General features: G+C 36.8%; 1 protein-coding gene across 1 annotated transcript in view; it reads right to left on the bottom strand.

Annotated features, from left to right (window-relative positions):
- LOC126200705 (kinesin-like protein Klp98A) overlaps positions 1–20,485 on the bottom strand; it is a 391,643-nt gene that overhangs the window by 91,355 nt on the left and 279,803 nt on the right. The window contains exons 11-14 of the mRNA XM_049936729.1: positions 18,657–18,828; positions 16,312–16,384; positions 8,924–9,013; positions 865–1,038 (exon numbers count right to left, since the gene is read on the bottom strand). Coding sequence (XP_049792686.1) covers positions 865–1,038; positions 8,924–9,013; positions 16,312–16,384; positions 18,657–18,828 — 509 coding nt within the window. The remainder of the gene's footprint in view (positions 1–864; positions 1,039–8,923; positions 9,014–16,311; positions 16,385–18,656; positions 18,829–20,485) is intronic.

Raw genomic sequence — 20,485 nt, 5'->3', positions numbered from 1 at the left:
TACATCAAGACAGTCATATATACTGGTAACTTCTAGTCTAATAAGGTGAGCTGTACGGAGGAACACTGCAGATACACATAAGATCTGTTTAAGACTGTCACAGAGTTGTAACACACACCATTTTCATAAACCTCTTCTGCCATCAATATGTATAAAACAGAAAACACAAAATAAAAGTAAACAAACACAACAGAATAAAACTGGCACCAAAAATGTATAAATGATAACTATATGCAAATTAAAAGTTTTTCTGTTCTTATGCCACATCTTTGTACAGAACTGTATAACAGGAGATGTCTTTTAACATGCAAAGGGCTCTTCTATTGCAGTGATAGCATAGAAACTATAATCCAAAACAGACAACAATAGGGAAATTTGTACTTCATTTTTCATGTACGAAAATTACCATGGTAACAGATAACTACATCTGAAATAATAAAAAGCAGGATTGAAGCACAATATCTTTATAGCTAAAATAAAATAATTCCTTTTTCTACAACTGCATGCACATTAATAAGGAAACATGCAACAAAATAATAGAAAATCATAAAAACACCCAAGCTGACATCTGTGAATTACACCTAAAATTTGTGAGATTATGGCAGCCTTGAAAGATTAAACTCAATAAGATGTAATTAGTTATTTCAGAATTTTCTCTTTGCATGTTTACCTTTTTAATCCCATTGTTTTGTGATGTGAAATGGAACACAACTAATATATTGTTCACTAGCTTCTGTTGGCTTCTTTAGTTGAAGTGCCAAAGCACCACAATATAGGTTATTTTCACAGTTCAATGAAATTTTTCTTCACTTCAGAAGGTTCTCTATACATCTGTTTATGACAGAATAGGAAATTGAACAATACCTGAGACATTGAAAATGCTCTCTCTGCTTCTAGGGCTTCACGTTTCCTACATAATTCTGCCTCCTTCTGCTTAAGAACAGCTAAGTCATCCTGTTGGTGTTGTTCTAGCCGCTGCCAATCTTCTGCCAACTTCCGACGTTGTTGTTCATAATCCTGCTCCATTTGTTGACGCTCCTGAACAAAGCAAAGTAGCACATTTGAAACAGTTGTTGACAACATATAACTTGAAGCTAGAATTACAACAAAAACAAGCTCTTGAGATGCTGGGTTCAAAAAAATCATGAGACAAAATTACACGATACGTGATAAGCAACATAAAACTTAAACAACATTCTCCTTTTTTACTGAAAATAACTTGATTTATAAATGGATGGAAGGAAAAAAATGACATATTTCAATGGAAATGTGTGACTGCTTGATTATCTTCTTTTATTTCATTATGATACAATCTATCATTTCATAATGCATACAATGTTTTGCCTAGCCAGTGTTTATCATCAGACTAAAGCACCTACTGCAAGCAGTGATGTGACATTCCCATTGTGTTATCAACATAAGTATACTTACATTGAAATGGGAATGGGAACATTACATCACTGCTTGCAATAGGTGCTTTAGTCTGATGATAAACACTGGCTGATCAGAACCATTGTGAAACACTTTTGAGATTGTGTCACAAGGAAACAAAGGTACACTAATGGTATACTAACATTTGATGAGTTATCATTAGATCTGACAGTTGTGGGGAGGGGGGGGGGGGAGGTGTGACACTAGAGGGAAGATGAAAAGTGTGTCAAGGAAAGGAGACATAATTCTTGGGAGATGGAAAGGAAACAACAGATAATTTTCACTGACAATTATGGAATTGTGGATTATTTGTGGTAATAATAAAACTGAACACACACACACACACACACACACACACACACACACACACACACACAGAGAGAGAGAGAGAGAGAGAGAGAGAGTTACGAATTACATGGGCAACATACTATCTCTAAGGCCTGCACAACTAAGCCTTAAATGTCAATACTTAGAACCAGAATATTAGAGGGACTGGAAATTAACGTCATTTCTGTGCATGTTGATATTTGTTTCTCTTTTATCAGCTCATTGTGTACTTCAAAATTGTGGCAAAGACATTTTAATGTTAGAGTGACATATTTACTCATAAATAATTACAGTGGAACCTGGCTATACCAATATTCAGATGACTTTGAAAATTATGTTGTTATAAATGAGTGCCACTGTAACCGAGATCCATGTTTTCAGCGTACTGTGATGGCAAATCAAAAATAACAAATTCATTTAGCCTTTTTTTATTTTACATACAGTATTCACTCTCAAGCCTACATGAATACAGTATATACAGCAGTATGTCGAGTACTCACCAAACTTCTTTACTTAGAAGTGAAGTAATCAGTCATTTTAGTCTGCTGTCTATTTACCCAATAAGCACTTCCTAAATTAAATTTTACGTTCATTATTTCACCTGCAGTTTCACTGCTTTGTCCCCTAACTTCATAGAACATGATCATAATTCTAATGGGTTCTAAAGCATCACTCACAGTAGGGATAGGCACTTTATTCTTTTCTTTTTCCTCTTCTTCTTCTTCATCATCTCCATTGCTCACTTCATGGTCACTGTGGCCCTGATTCTACACTTCATTTACAATTTCGTCTTCAGTTTGTGCTTCGGCTGTAACAAAGTCATCATCTATTGTTGCATATATTTCATGGTTGCATTGATTGAGAATATCACAGCTGATTTCTTGCAGCAATGCGGACAGTGGCAGATCATCAGAGTCATCAAATGTGCTTTCAATTTCAGCAGCATTTATTCCCTCAGTTGCGATTCCCATATCACAGAAAGAGTTCTTGATGGTTTTGGCTGTGACCCAGCTCCAAGCTTTGATATGCATCTGATCACATCCATTAGTGTAACAGAATAAGCCCACTTTTTCCTTAATGAATTGTTCCATTTTCAGTAACATGAGCTTATGATAGTGACATTTTGGGCTCCTAATTACTCCTTGGTACATGGGCTGCAATACGCTTCTTGTATTTGCATGAACTAAAAGCAGCTTAATATTTTCCAGACCTTGTGATGAACAGTTTTCAACAAGAACCAATATCTTCCTTTTCTGACTTATAAGCCCCCAATCCCAACGCATTATTTCAGCTTCAAAGAGTTCAGAAGTCATCCAGGACTTTTATTACCATTGTAGTGCTCTGGCTGATTTTTTACATGCTTAGAACACCTAGAATTTTTAATTTATCAATCATGAGCACAAGCCAGAACAGTTATTTGTTATTTGGAGAACTTGCCGCCAACACATTTTTCGCCCTTGAATTTCAAAGTTTTGTCAGATATCATTTTAAAGAAAATGTCAATTTTGTCTGCATTGAAGTTGTCACAGTCTTCATATCCTTCACAAATTCTAGGCCACACGGTTGGATTGTTTCAGTATTCACACTGTTGGCTTCATCGCTCACTTTGCAAAAAGCAATGCTATGGCATTGCTTGGATCTTTGAATCCATCCACTGCTGCACACAAATTCCTCATCTTTTAATTTCTTGGTAAATTCTTCTGCTTTCACCATAAGGAGAGGTTCACAATTTGGTACATTGATGCTTCTCTGTTGCTTAAACAATTTAAGCAGACTTCATCCACATCGCTCTGTTCAGGTTTTTGTAACCACTTAATTTTAGATCCATTTAGTTCAAATGCAGTAAAAATTTTATCCTTGTTCTTCCAAATCAATTGGCCATATTGACAACATAAGTCAACCTTTTTAGCTCCATTTCTTGAATCACTTTCACTTTTTCTTCCACCGTTAAAATTTTTCTTTTACTGAACATGCTGTTCTAAAACACCTGCACTTTGTATCAAATTTTTATAGAAACTGACATCGCATGTACTGTTGATGAGTTCTGTGATGTCACCCCTACCATAGCACAGATGTGCTAGGATAACAATGAGATGAGGAATCTGTACGACAATTATTGTTGATGAAGGGCAAAGAGACAAATATGCCAGGGTCCCATATTACAACAACAGATTTTCTTCTACAGTACAGTGGTTGCTGGAAAATGATATTGCTAACTGAGGCTGAAAATTATTTTATATACAAGGTACACATATATACATTTGTTGTAAGCAAGGATGAGAAGTATATTCCTTATGAGGAATATGGTCATACCACAGAAATCATAATGTTACAGCTGAGCCGTCATTATAACCAACGACATTATAAGAAAGTTCAACTGCCTCCCCCTCCCCCCCCCTCAATACATGTGAAATGGCCAGCCATCGAGGGAGGGAGGAAGGGGGGAGGGGGAAGGGGGAGGGAGGGGGGAGAGCGAGAATGCGCTTAAGTGCTTGCCCTGATGAAAGAAGTGTGATATCTGAACTACAGTGATCAACACTTTATTTTTGTACTCATTTACTGCTGTTCAGTGTCTCCATGTACAAGAACTCTACCCAGAACCAATACACAGAATCATGTAAAGGGGGGGGGGGGGCAAAATAGTGATAATGACAGGCAGCTAGCTATAATTGATGACACTGACAGACAAGACAAATAATAATGATAATAATGAAACGAGAGATTCTGGGTGTTCAGACGAGTTGCTGTTTCCATTTTCTGTATAATTTTTTGACAACTGGCCCAGCTGGCTTCTTCAGGTGCTGTGAGTTTTATTATTACACATACTCATTGTGTGGACTCCAACCAGATTGTGAGCTATTGTTGATCTTATGCCACTATTTATAGCCAAGTTCAATTACTGACATCCACTGTTCTCTTTGATGCCCTTTTGTTTTACACAGCAAGCAATTATGCTCCATGAGATGCAAATTCCTTCAGCGTTTTCAAATTCTGGTGGGAGAGTATCGTAGAGATACTGAAGGAATTGAATTGGGAGACTCTTGTAAACAGCTATAACCTATTCTGAGAAAGTTTATTAACAAAGTTTCAAGAACAGGCTTTAAATGATTGCTGTAGGAATATACTCAACCCCCTATATATCAGTCACATAGGGATCATGAGGATAAGGTTAGAATAACTACTGCACACACTCAGGCAATCAAACAATCATTCTTACTGTGCTCCATATATGAATGGAATAGGAAGATTTTAATAAATTTGGTACTGGACCCCAAGCATTAATTAAGTTGAAACCTCCATCCCTGTTCACTCACTAAAAGGTGGGTATGTATGCCATTCCATGTGAATATGGCATGTCTTACATTGGGCGGATTATCAAAACAGCCGAGGGAGATGCAAGGAACATCAGCAGCACACCCGACTACAATAACCAAGCACTGCTGTTGCTGCTCAATGCCTCAAATATAATCACATTAAATGAAATTTGATAATACCAGCATCATGCTGCAAACAACATGTTTCTGAGACAGCATAATTAAGGAGTCTACCAAAATAAATATGTCAGAAAGCCTAATAAACAGGGATGGAGGTTTCAATTTAAATAACTGTTGGGGACTGGGACACAATTTATTAAAATTGCGCTGAACATCTATCAGAGTTGGAAAACACTGTGGGAATCTACATGCTCTGCAAAATAAAAGAGCATCAAAGAGTGAAGTAGTTATTGGGAACCAAACTAGACAATAAATAGCAGCATGAGGCCAACAACAGCCCACAGCCAGCTTGGTGTCCAGGCATAGATTACACATAATAAAAAAACTTGCAACTCCTGAAGATGATGGCTGGATCGGTCATCCAAATATTGTGCAGAAAATGGAAACAACTTGGCTGAACACCTGGAAGCTCACTATCAATCAATCACACCGAGGAAACCTGAATGATCATATCATTTCAGCCTATGAGCAGGAGATGTTCCACAATAAACACAAGCTGGATAACTTCCGAGTATGCTGACCTTCCTAATGAGATGTCGACATGTACAAGTTGAAAGTTTCACGAAGGGCGAAGGTCCCGAGTTCGAGTCTCGGTCCAGCACACAGTTTTAATCTGCCAGAAAGTTTCAAGTTGTATCTACTTTTGCTAAAATCAATCATCACGTTAATACGCCAACGAGAAATAGAATCGTGCACCATTCAAGCCTGGATTTAGTACAAGATGGAGTTTATGACACCCTATGGTTGGTAGACGTCACTTTTTACAAGTCAGCTAAACACTCTGCAGGTTCTTCAAAGTGGATTGATGATACAACATGGTCGCAAGCAGAATTTATGTTGTTTAAAACATCTGCATGCCAAAAAGCAAAATCTGGTAACTTCCACATTAAGGCAAGACATAATGCAGGGAGCCACACTGCACTTAATCTCAATTAGAAACATCTGTACTAGGATGCAATGAACATACTTGCCTGCAATATAATAAATACATTTTTTTCTAATCAAACAATTATAAAAAATGTTATAAAAATTTAGTTTACGTCAGAGGGTTAGCTTGGACTTTGGTCAACATAACCTCATTCAAACATTAGTCGATTTGTGTCTGCATCATAAAGTTGTTCTTGATGGAAAATGTCCATTTATGAGCCTAATTCTCATCAGTTGTGGGAGGTGTTACTGTTTTGTTTCAATATGAAGAAAACAGTGGCCGAGTCTCATCAAATACTTTCAAGCATGTATGGTAAGGATGCTATTAGTGAAAGAATGTGTCGTGATTGGTTTCAACAGTTCAAGAACAGTGATTTTGACATCACAGACCAGCATAGTGGTGGAAGAGAGAATGTTTTCGAAGATGCAGAATTGGAGACATTGCTTAGTGAACTTATGTCAAACTCAAGAAGAATTGGCACGATTAGTGGGATTGACACAGCAAGCCATTTCAAAACATCTCAAGGCTATGGGCATGATTCAGAAAGAAGGAACTTGGGTCTTGTGTGAGCTGAAACTAAGAGATGTTGAACAGCATTTGTGTGTTTGTGAACAGTTGCTCCAGAGGCAAAAATGGAAGGGATTTCTTCATAGAATTGTGACCGGGGATGAAAATTGTGTTCATTACGATAATCCTAAATGCAAAAAATCATGGAGGTATCCCGGCCATGCTTCCATGTCGATGGCCAAACCGAATTTTCACGGCTCCAAGATCATGCTCTGCATTTGGTGGGACCAGCTTGGTGTCGTGTACTATGAGGTGTTAAAACCAAGTGAAAGAATCACAGGTGATCATTATCGAATGCAATTAATGAGTTTGAACAGAGCATTAAAAGACACATGGCCACAATACAGTGAGAGGCACAAGAAAGTGATTTTGCAGCATGACAACGCTTGACCCCGCTTTGAAAAAGAGGTCAAAACGTACTTGGAAACATTAAAATGGGAAGTCCTACCCAACCCGCCGTATTCTCCATACATTTCTCCCTCTGACTACCACCTGCTTAGATCAATCACACATGGCCTGGCTGACCAACACTGCTGATCTCATGAAGAAGTCACAAACTGGGTGGATTCGTGGATCGCTTCAAAAGATGAACAATTTTTTCAACGCAGGATTTGTACACTGCCCGAAAGATTGGAGAAAGTATTGGCCAGCGATGGAAAATACTTTGAATGATACATGTGTAACCAATTTGTTTCATTAAAGCCTCAAATGTTGGGGAAAAAATGGCGGAAGCAAAGTTGTACACCTTGTACATAAATAGTACCATAACTACAGAACCCTCCACAAGACACAATCTTATAAGCATGAGTTTCCTTCTTTAATATTCCAATAACTTTTGTTGTGGATTTAATTATTGTTGTGATGCTGAGTTGCAGATAGGCACAATGAAAAGACTGTCAGAAAGTGAGCTTTCCACCAACAAGGCTTTGTCAAAAATAGACAAAACACACACACACACACACAAGTGTGGGCATGTGCGCTGTGTGTGTTTTGATGACTCCACACTTCTGCTATTTGGTGAATTGTCTCCCATAAAATTATGTATGTAAAAATTCAATACATAAATGTTCAAAACACCTCAATCACGCACTTCATATAGACAACAAATTAAAAAGTAGTGTAATGTGAGTTCATAAAATATTAAAATACATGTTTTTTTTTATGTCAACTAAATTATGTTGAAATAGAACTTGTCAACAAATATCATGTGGAGATACACTTTCCTGCTTCCATTTGTTTGGCATTGTTGGTTTCCTAGATTGATCTTTTGTTCATCATAGGGTCTCTGGCAATTGTCTGTTACCATTTTCTTTTTGTAATAATACTTTTTACATGTTTTTTTATTACACATACACATTCATCTTTTAAATACCATTTTGTTCTGCATTTCCTTTTACTTTGAAAGCATTTTATCTACTTTATCTCATCATTTGCCTCTCACCACTTACCAACCTGCCACCTACAGGCCCTCCCTGTAACTTGCTCTCCCCTATTTCTTTATGTACAACTTCCTTGCACATTTCAGCAGTCATTCTATATTCTCTCAAGATGTCTGATATGTAAGTTTCATGTGACATATGTCAATTTCCTAGACTGTAAATGACTGAATACAATATTTATGTCATTATGGTGTTCTTAAGGTTGACAAGTTGTTCTCCAACATAATTTAGTTTGCATAACATATACCTGTTTTAATATTATACAATTCCACATTACATTATTTTTAAATTATTTGTCTTTATGAAGTGTGTGGACAAATTGTTTTGAACATTTATGTACTACATCTGTTGATGATACCTACTGCTATGTTCTTCCCCATTTGACTAATTCTGTTGTAGTTTTTTGTTAAATGCTATGTAGATACCACTGGATTATGGCACTGGGGAAAAAACCGGTTGTGATTTTTTTTAAATGGAAAGTCCAAATGAAGCTGGCATTTTATTCCAAACCAATACTAAAGTTTTGGAACTTTCATCGAGATGCTGCATATTCTGGACAAGAAATTAACTCAATTAAACTGTAAGCAGCTACTGCAGTAAAAAAGTTTACAAATGAAAAAATTAGGAACAGACATTACAAAAACATGATACTTAATGGATGAGAAGGGAAAAGAAATAAGGACAGAAAGAAAGAGACAAATGAGTTATCCTGGACATGCCGATTAATGTTATCTGACCTCCTCTAACGCCTTCTGGGCTGCCTCAAGTGCCTCTCTCTTACGTCGCTGCTCACGCTCCCAGTCTTGTTCACGTTCAGCCTGTTCTTTCTAAAACAAAAATAAATGCGCTTAAAAAATGTGAGTTGTGGCTTCAATTCATCAGTGCCATGTCAGACATACATCAAAACCAATGAAATTGTTTGTGAATCACTGACTTTTTCTATTTCCAGTTACAGCTTTACATTTTCACTATTGAGTGGACAGGGAGCAACATTAAGTTAGGTAAAAGTGACAGTTTCTCTCTATAAGAGAGCTTTTTTGAGTAAAGCTAGATATAAACATGAGAGTTTTTCATGCTCAGAGAGGTTTTGTGGGTAATATGTGTCATGTAACCAATGCCACGAGTCAGCTCACCGACAGTGTCCGAATAGGGGACAAGACCTCAGATAGTCACGCTCTGCGAGTTTAGACCTCTCATGTACATGGCAACATCCATCTCTCAAGAGACAAGAAAAACTATACCGGAACTGCTGGGAGAGCTGAGAGTACACAGAAAGTACTGAAAGGCCATACTGCATCCTAGATTTGTGCCACATTTCACATTTTGTACACTACCACATCTTGGTAATATATTTTGTCATAATCATTCACATATTAAATAAACTATTTGTTTTGAGTCATAATATGTGGCCATGGTAAGTTTATGAGTGAATAAATTGTCAGTTTTAGCTCATACATGAACAGCACAAGCAATTAGCCTATTTCAAAAGTTCTAGACTTAAACTGTGCAATGTAAATCATAGACATATAATATAGACTAGTGCACTACATACTGTGTCACATTAACACAGCAACAAGCCATTAGCCATTCTATGAAAGTATACCCAAATTGGCAGAACAGTTGAAACTATTGTCCTGATGAATAAGCACTGTGAGTGAATGTCACCAATGTCTCGGCAGAAAAAGCAATGAAGAAACCTTCCAGGAAGATGACTCAGGAAAAAGTTGTGCATTTAATTAATCTGTATATGGAAAGGCCAATGTTATGGAGTGTACAGTTACTGGGCTGCAGGAACTGAGATAAGATGCAAATTTTGTTGGCTGATGTGGCTAGAGTTTTTAACACCTCAGCAGAAGAAATTTACCAGAATACCCACAACTGAAGGAACCCGACAAAATAGTTTAATAACATAGATTAATTAACGCAGAAAAACAAATGAAACTGTGTTTGCAAGTAATCATTTTGGAACTCAGAAAATTACAATTTAACTTCATGTAATACAGCTATATCTGTAATTTCATATGACACGGTATTTATTGATTATATTACTATATTGGACGTTGAAGAACAGACCGTCAGGAATTTACTAGCGATTTCTTAACTATAAGTAAAACTTTCAAATAAAGGTAGGTCTGGAAATGCTAAATTTGTCAGATACCTGCCCTATCTGGTTTTCGAATGTCTATGGCTACCAAGACGAAATTAGTGTAATGTTCTTTTATTGTAACTTTATTTTGCTACATATTAAAGAAAATAAACATACACGACGCTAGACACATTAGCGTCACAAGCTGTCTGTCTTTAACACTAATGGATTTACCCATAACAGTATCTAGATTGGCAATTTTTAGTTCATTTACAAGTAATATTTCTTCCACCTCAATCACTGCCATTCCCATAAAATTTTGATATTGTTGTGGATTTTCCATCACAATTCACAAACAATGAGATTTTTGCATGGTCCAAAATCATACTGCTATCTAATCTGCTCTCTTATCCAGCACAACCATGGTCATTTATGTTTTTTCTTTGCCATTAAAGGTATTAAAAGTGCAACTGCAACCTGACACTCTCCCATCGCAGCCTCTTCCTTTTTGCACACAACTATGATAGAAAAGTCTCATGGAGAGTGATTTCTCAGATCCCTCAGACACACTCACTCTGCTGCACGTCAATGCTTCTGACATTTGCTCTCATAAAACTCTCAGGCACGTAGAGAAAGCACTTGCAGGAAATTATTGAATAGTAACTATTGGCAAAAATTCACCTCCAGTATAAACAATGCTGTGAGTACTATCTGAGAGTATTGAACCACCTGAGTGAAAAAAACTCTCACGTATATCCCAGTCCTAACAAATGATATGACAAAAGGGCGAAATTGTGACTTAAGAAAGCTTTCTATTATAACCTGGGAATAAATAAAATTTTCTCAGTGTTCAAGCCACATCATGTTTCGATTTTTAACTCTGACAGGATCCTACTTGAACACAACAGTATATTTTATATATGGATGCCACTAAAAAAAACTCCAGAGACCATAGAGCTCAGCAATGAAAGATGAGAAATACACAGAGTGATAAATATTGCTTTGGGATTATTATAAATGTCACAGAATTTTGGGCACAGGGCATTAAAGTGAAAACTGCTTTGCAATTCAATTGACATACAAGATACCACGCATCATCATCATCATCATCATCATCGTTTCCCAACTCCAGTTTTCTGGATGTGGTGTACAAACACTCGCCATCTCCTTCAGTCTTCATATGTCTTCTGTTCCAGGACAGCTTCCCATTTGTGTCCTTTCTCCTCTACATCTGGTCTTATAGTCTCTATCCTGCTTTTTCTTGGTCTTCCATGTAGTCTTCTTCCAATGAGGCTCAGCTTGAAAAACCTTTTGGCAGGTCTTTGGCTGTTCATTTTCATTATGTGCCCATACCACTGAAGCCTGCATTTCTTTATGACACTGGTAACAGGAACCTCAATACCAGCTACTTTTCTAGTTGTCTGGTTCATAGTTATAATGGATCTCATTTCTGTTGCCTAAATTCTGCTGAGGTCTTTGTTTATTAGGGTACATGTTTGTAAATAATACATTAGGATTGGTACAAAATAGGTGGGGTACATGGTCGCTTTTGCTTTCAGCGGGATTTTATTGTCCCAGAGAAGATGTCTGCTTTGACTCTAAAAATTGGATACTTTTTGTGTCCTGCTGAGCATTTCCCGCTTAATGGAGTTGTCCTTCGAGATCATGCTTCCTAGGCACTTGAAACGTGAAACAGATTCTACTTTGACTCCTCCTAGAAACGTATTTGAGGTTGTTCCTTGTCTGTTGAAGGTCATTTCTACTGTCTTTATTTCACTTATTTTTAGTCCAAAATTTTTGAATGTGTTGCTCCAGTCATTAAGTTTCTTCTGTGTTGCAGCTTGTCTCTCCCCATACTACCAAATCATCAGCAAAAACCACGACATTTGGAGTGCCGTCTACTTTCTTGATAGATTTTATAATCTTTTCCATTACTATGAGAAACAGGAGGGCTGACAGGGTACCTCTGTTCGTTTCAAATCATTCTCATTGTCTGTTGCTTATCTGGACAAAGTTGTAAGACATTTGGTACAGCATTGTGACTATATAAATTAGGTACTTTGGCACCTTTAGGTCTTCCAAACATTCCCATATCTTGTTTCTAGGAACACTGTCATATGCTTTTTCAATGCCCACAAACACAATCACAAGATTTCTTCCATATTCCCAGTACTTTTCTGTCAGCATTCTTACAGCAAAAATAAGATCTACAGTACCTCAGTCTTTCCCAAGTCCATGTAGTTCTTCCTCAAGCAAAGGTTGTACTACCTTTCTAATTCTCATTTCTATAATCTTTTCTAACAGCTTCAGGGTGTGTGACAGCAGCATGATGCCTCTGTAATTTCTACATTTTCATCAATTGCCCTTTTTGAACAGAGTGATGATGACTCCTTTACTCCAATCTTCTGGGATTTGTTTTCTTTCCAAACCACTGATAACACTCTATATAGCCAATTTACACCTAATATTCCAGCTGCCTTTACCATGTCTGAGCTGAGATCATCACAGCCTGTCGACTTCCCATTCTGCATGCTCTTTAATGCTGTTTCTACCTCATGCCATGTTAATGGGTGTCCGCTGGTTTGGACTTCATTAATTACTCTACAGTCATTGATAGTTGTGTTATTCCCATCTCCATTTAGCAGCACGTTGAAGTACTTTTTCATTTCATCCCTGATCCCTTCCTCGGCTCATATTAAGTTACCACACAAGATAGCACACAAATCTCCTGAATAACTAAGGAATAATCACTGCAACGTGTTACCATAGAGAACTAGATTTTGGTTATGTTTATCTTCCTGTATCCTAATGAACTTGTCTATCCTCTTACTAATCTTTTTTCTTGAATTTCTTTGCCCTTTCCATTATTCAACATCAATTTTTTTCAACCCAATAATCCTTCAATCATTCCTGTTCTTCTTCTCCTTCTCCTCCTCATTATTATCATTAAAGGCTTTCCATCAGGGATGATAAACTGTTAGGAGTACACACTGACGTAAAAACAAAGAGCATTATCTACTTCAGTAAAAATTTACATTTTTTTATAAAGAGATTTGAGAATGGAATTTGAATACAATTTGAATAAAGAAAGAAAGGAACAGTAAAATACCAGATCGGAACTGCTGTCAACAATACTAAAATCAGATACAATATTCTCTCAACTTACCTTACTGCAAATAAGCTACTTGTAAATATAGAGAAGACATCGACATGCATTTCTTGCTTCACTACTATCCAAATTAAAATGTTACTTCACATAAACATCTACTGGCACTTGTTATTGTGGTCTTCAGTGTGAAAACTGGTCTGAAGCAGCTCTCCATGATACTCTGTCCTGTGCAAGCCTTTTCATCTCTGAACAACTACTGCAACCTACATCTTTCTGAATCTGCTTATTCTATTCATCTCTTGGCCCCCTCTGCAGTTTCCTACCCTACACACTTCCATCAAAGACTAAATTGGTGATCCCTTGATGTCTCAGAATGTGTCCTATGAACTAATCCCTTCTTTTGCTGACATTGTGCCACAAATCTCTGGTCTCTTCAATTCTATTCAGTACTTCCTCATTAGTTAAGTGATCAGCCCATCCAATCTTCAGAATTCTTCTGTAGCACCACATTTCAAAAGCTTCTATTCTCCTTTTATCTAAACTGTTTATTGCACATGTTTCATTTCCATTTCCATGCATGGAGAGCTGCATCAAACCAGTCTCAGGACTGAAGACCACAACAACAACAACAACAACAACAACATGGTTACACTCAAGACAAATAACTTTTCAAAACACTTAAATACATTCGATGTTAACAGATTTCTCTTCTCCAGAAATGCTTTTCTTGCCATTGCTAGTCTGCATTTTAGAATTCTCTCTCCTTCAGCCATTACCAGTAACTTTACTGCCGCAATAACAAAACTCATTTACTACTACTACTACTACTACTATTACTGGCACTTAGTTATACAAATAAACAATTTTAATGGAAATAGAATATAGATCACATTTGTAAGAGAGTAAGTATAAATATGTATTTACTGCAATGGGCTTCAGCCTTTCTGGACTAAAATACGTCAAGACAAAGAGATTTTGGATTGATACATCTGCATCTGCAGTATAGTACTGAGATCGGGGATGGGGCACCAGTAGGCTATACAGACAGGCCTTTTAGACTACAAAAGAAGTTAGTAAGGATGGTATGCTTACTGCCATCTGCCATCAACTTTGAATATCCTGCGGGCAACCATGTTCGTGAAACTAAATACAGAACATAATGTAATGAACAGTAATGTCCATAACTACAATGCACAAAGAAGGGAAAACTTTCACAGTTACAAGTAACAAAAAGGATGCAGACTGTAGCCCACATACAAAGAAAACTTTTTTTTATGTCTATTACCTGATCATAAGAGAGTTAATTTAAATATGTCAAAGAATAAAATGAAGCATTTATTAATAGATATGTGCTGTAGCCCAATAGCAGATATTAAATTGTATGTATCCTTGTAAAACTGTTAGTATAAACACCCGTAAGTTGGTTTTTGTAACAAAAAACACAATTTCTGATCTTCACTTTTCATATCAATGTATGCATTTATCTTTCACTGGTAGTAGAAGTACAATTAGTACAACTTTGAATATCAATGTACATATGTCTGAAAACTATAACAATCAGTTTTCATGGGATGAGGTGGGTGATGCCAAAACATTGGCAGTGGGTGGTCGGTTGCCCAGCAATGAGCTGAGAGTGAATGGTGAGTGCTGCGCTGCATCCAGCCAAACAAAAACCAGGCAAATACCTCTGCCAAAAAGAAAATTGGATACCATGCCTTTTCAAGCTTTTTTTTAAAGTAAAATGTGAACATTTCATGAGTTTTCCGGAACAAAATATTCACTGAGTTTTCCCTGTTTATCGGGGTGCTGGGCAACCTGCTCATGTTTCATTTTGTCTCAATCTTTAATTTTTCTGTCAGTGATGAAGTGACAGTGATCTTTCTGATAACTGCTCACTTTCAATATTTCCGTCACTGTGTCATGTCATTTGATTTTTGCTTCTGTTACATCTGCACCTAATCTGATGCTCAGTTCTGTGCAGATTACTCTGATCATCAATTTGATGCATCTCCTTTTCCTTTCTATTCATTAACAATAACAAATGTTGGGGTCATTTCCTATCTTCATAACATGACTATACCACAAAACAGCATGTTTCTCATAATATTTGTTGCAGAGATTGGAATGTGTATTTGCTTTACATGTCACCTCTAAAAAATGGTGTATTGGTACTTTTCTCAGCTTCTAGCATAAATTTACAATTTCCAAAAACACAATTCACAAAAAATATTTGCAAACTGGTGCTTTTCATTTATTATAATTTTTATTTTATACTAACTGTATTCACATGTATTATAAACCCATACTAAATTGGAGTGCAAAAACAAGAATGGGTTGTAGCATGAGTAGCAAAGGTAGCAAACTTCAAAATAAATAAAAACTTAATTTCTATGAACTCAGGCTGAAGACAAGAAAGAAACTTCACTGTTCTTGGTATTGTGTACATTAACATCTCATTTCTATAAATATATTGCTATCACTATGTATTAATTTATGTACTAGCAATGTACAAATTTTTTGGCAAATCATTATGGCTTACAATAATGGTACCTAATTACAGTACTTATTTTGTGCTGATGAAACTAGCAAAAACAGGAGGGGGACAGTCATGATGAGAGAGGTGTTCAAGCATACTGGAATTGCTATTTACCATAATTGAAAGAGTGTTTATAATGTTCCAGTACAATAAGTGCTACCAGTCCACTAGTGCCAGTGTGCTCAAGGATGTAACATATTGACTTATACCAGTGACAACAATATTTTAAAACAGAGTTTACATGCAGAGACATGCTGTATCATTATCAAGAAATGCCAATGTGTTCAATACTCAGCAGTATAGACTACATAAAATATCAGAACAAAAACATATACAATCAGAATATTTAAGTTACTGTCAAAGCAACAAAAATTTACTGCATACCAAGGATTACCTTAAATGCTTCTTTTTCTTTTTGAAGGGTAACTCTCTGCATTTCAAGTTCCTCAACCCGTTCTCCATCTTCCCTGAAACCATGATAACAACAAAAACATTATTACTTAAAGGACTATACAAGTAAAATATTTTTAATGTAAATTGGAAAATACAATGCTAACAAGAACTGTTGCAAATATCAGTTATGACAGAGTAGTACTGTGCATCTGTAGTGTGGGAAGCTGCGCATGTCTCGCTTTGCTGGGCATGTAAGATTGGCCACACATCCATATCGCTGTATAAACTAGGTGCTGGGATTCACTGCTAGTGGCCGTAGGTTCTGGAAATGTCTTGCTCTTTCTTGAAGGTATAGTTTAACATGCTTACATTTATTTGCAAACACATTTACCTTGTTTCACATGTAATCAATTGCAGATAATCAGTTATCACTGTCTTCAATTCACCTATTGTCTTTAGTTGCACCCCGACAGGAATAGTGGAGTGGAGACAGATCCCAATGAGTGCAGGGGTTAAAGACCTAACAAATCGCTGAAACCATTCAAATTATGCTATTTGTTTCACATGGTCCATATAATGCAATTATCCCACAAAAATAATTTTATACGGATATATCCCCAGTTCTTTGGTTATGGCCTTATTTTCTGTCATAAGAGAGACTTTAGCCTCTTGCTGTAATCTCCTAACTCATTTTGTTGGACTCTGCAACATGATGTCTAAAATGTTGTCAAGCTTCAATTCTGTTAAAATTGTGAGCCTACCAGTTTGTGATGCATCATGAACTGAACCTTTTGTCTGGAATATGTGAATTAAATCACATACAGGTTTATGATGTGGACACCTCAAAGAGGAAAATGCAATCTAAATTGCCACCTCTAATGCTCCTGCATGGAGAACCTCTTCCATTACAAATGTTCTTTCTGCAGCAGTAAGCATTTAAACATTCTCACTACACTTAGCTTCCACAAGAACTAGACAATAACACAACTAACAGCTGCAACCGCCACACTACCAGTGCAGGTCCAAGGAACATGTGCAGGCAAGACTTGAAACATGCTGCCAACCTTACATCCCCACAAGGCAAGACATGTGAGGCTCAGCACTCTGGAGAGACTTCGCATGCACTTGGTACAATATTGTCATACAGAGTACTGGCGACAGTATAGAAAGAATTCTAGTAATGGATCATGGACTCATTCTGCTACTGCCTCCTGCAGTCATGTATTGTGATTATCATTCTATAATAACTATGCAAGTGACTTATGGAAGTTGTGCACAGCATATGTAACTACAAAAAATGATAATCACTCTTAAGACAGCTGTGACAATAGACAACAACTAAAAAAAAACGCCTAGAACTATGCAAGAAATTACAGATTACTGCTGACTTGAAATACAGCTTTCCATATTATATATCAAAATTTGTTAATATTTGACATTTCTAAAAGCAGAAAAAAAAATCAATCACTCACATGCACTATTATATGACCTTTAATATATATATATATATATATATATATATATATATATATATATATATATATATATATAACAGAGGGAAAAATTCCACGTGGAAAAAATATATCTAAAAAGAAAGATGATGAGACTTACCAAACAAAAGCGCTGGCAGGTCGATAGACACACAAACAAACACAAATATACACACAAAATTCAAGCTTTCGCAACAAACTGTTGCCTCATCAGGAAAGAGGGAAGGAGAGGGAAAGACGAAAGGATGTGGGTTTTAAGGGAGAGGGTAAGGAGTCATTCCAATCCCGGAAGCGGAAAGACTTACCTTAGGGTAAGTCTTTCCGCTCCCGGGATTGGAATGACTCCTTACCCTCTCCCTTAAAACCCACATCCTTTCGTCTTTCCCTCTCCTTCCCTCTTTCCTGATGAGGCAACAGTTTGTTGCGAAAGCTTGAATTTTGTGTGTATATTTGTGTTTGTTTGTGTGTCTATCGACCTGCCAGCGCTTTTGTTTGGTAAGTCTCATCATCTTTCTTTTTATATATATATATATATATATATATATATATATATATATATATATATATATAAGGCAGCACGGAAGCAGAAGAAACAATACAGGAGCAAAAACTTGTTTTCAGATATCATCTCTCAGGAAGATGTAAGGAACAAATTAACATGCGACAGACATGGAAATCAAAGGAACATCTCTACTGGTGTCTCTTTCTTCATGATTGTATCCAATAAGCTGTGCCATAGATGATGGAAGAATATCCATAATAAGAACTGTGCCCTTAGAGAATCACATGTTGCATTAAGAAGCTTCTGGTTTCATTAGACAAATATGAAAACTGAAATTGTATAAACATTGCTTACGTTGAAGCACTAAGATTCTCAGTTGACCAAGCAAGCTCTGTAGTTGAACGGCTTAGCAAAGACAGACACGATAAGCTGAGATGAGAACGACTTCCTTCCTTCCGTAACTTAGCTGCTTCTGCTGGATCGTTGTATCGGAACATAATGTTACGCCCCAAAACAATGATACAACCTGAAAAAAAAGACCTTTCATGAACGAAATGTGGAAAAAAAATTACAGACACAATATGTAAATGGCTGTAGGATCATTGTATATACTTTCCATTTGTTATAATTACCACTATGTGTAAGATTAGTACATATTATATGCTGCTACTATTATCACAACACTTTTATCACTACAATATATTGATAACAGTAGGACAGCAATATTGAGAACCTTATTATTATAACAAGTTTCTTGCGCTGGCCATTTTTGCAGCAGCTGTATATAAATTAGGCTGTTCAAAATAAAAAACGCCTCTTGCATGCTGCACATTAAGTTTTCTTCTTATTTCTCTTATGCACCCAGATCCGTTTCACCTTAGTTACAAGGCACCTTCAGTAGGTGTCCTGAAATATTACATGATTTTTTTCATTTGCACATACATGTTATAGATTTAAAACAGTTTGTTATGGCTTTTGATAATAACTGGTAAAGTACTTACAGATCAACATCTAGTTAATTATTTTTAAGCCAAGTAGATTTCTCTCAGGTGGCAAACTGTTTGAAAGTTTGCACTTTTCCTTCTGGTCTCTGTTTTCAACATACAACAATCTAACTGCCATTTACCGTGTATATAGTGTCATTTGTTTCTGTAAGTGTTGTAAACTTTCACAGGTTTTGCTTTCAACTTTTTTTTTCCTTCTTTTTTTGTGAATATATGTGTGCTGATATAAGTTCTGTTGTTGTTGTTGTTGTTTGTTTGTTTGTGTGTGTGTGTGTGTGTGTGTGTGTGTGTGTGTGTGTGTGTGTGTGTGTTTGGAATCATAAACTGCTGGCCATTAAAACTACAGTATCACAAAATCAGCATGCAACATCTGTCAAACAGGCATGAAATGTAATACATGCTTCGATATATGAATGAATAGCATTTCAGCACACACACATAAATTATGTAGGAATAACACCATCTACATTCCATGTAGAAGAAAAGATTACACAGTCAGTTTCTCACTCAGAAATCACATTTGAATGCTGTTCAAGATCATGTTGCACCTTGTGCAAGGCAGAGAAATGTCTACCAGCAAGCTTCAGCTATCAACAGCAGCAGGATCGTGGTCCATAGACACAGCTGTTTATCATTCAGCAAGCAATATGACTGCTTCCAATGGTCAGGATCCCACGTGTCAAGTGAATGTCAACGAAATTAGTTCAGGAGAGCCACAATCAGTGCTATGCCGAATCTCAGCAGAGATGTATGACTAGTGCTTGAGAGGACTGTTTGCTCATACAACCAGGATCGTAGAGCCGGGTTGAGAAATGAACTCTTTGCACGAGAAGTACCTACACGGACAGTGCAACAACATCGGAGCACCACAGATTGTGTAATGTAACGTGATATTTTGTTAGGAAATGCTGTGGTACATTCTTAGGCTCTTTGAGAAATGGAAGATATTCACATGAATATAGAGAGAAAAACTATTATTTTAAGTTAATTGAACTAGAGTGGAGCAAAACAGTCACTGGGTTTCTGTTTACACAGAGCCAAGAGTATACACAGGCGTTGCACCTTACGTGGGCGTGAGTGGCAAATGGACATCGTCACTGGATGTGTTATTCTGTGCAGCCACTGATGGTGGGCTATCAACAAATAACCAGAGAGCCTGTATTAGCAATGAATCTTATG

The sequence above is a fragment of the Schistocerca nitens genome, chromosome 1 (genome assembly GCF_023898315.1).
Source record: "Schistocerca nitens isolate TAMUIC-IGC-003100 chromosome 1, iqSchNite1.1, whole genome shotgun sequence".
Taxonomy (NCBI): Eukaryota; Metazoa; Arthropoda; class Insecta; order Orthoptera; family Acrididae; genus Schistocerca; species Schistocerca nitens.
The sequence above is the reverse complement of the archived record's forward strand: the minus strand, read 5'-3'. Positions and strand labels throughout refer to the sequence as shown.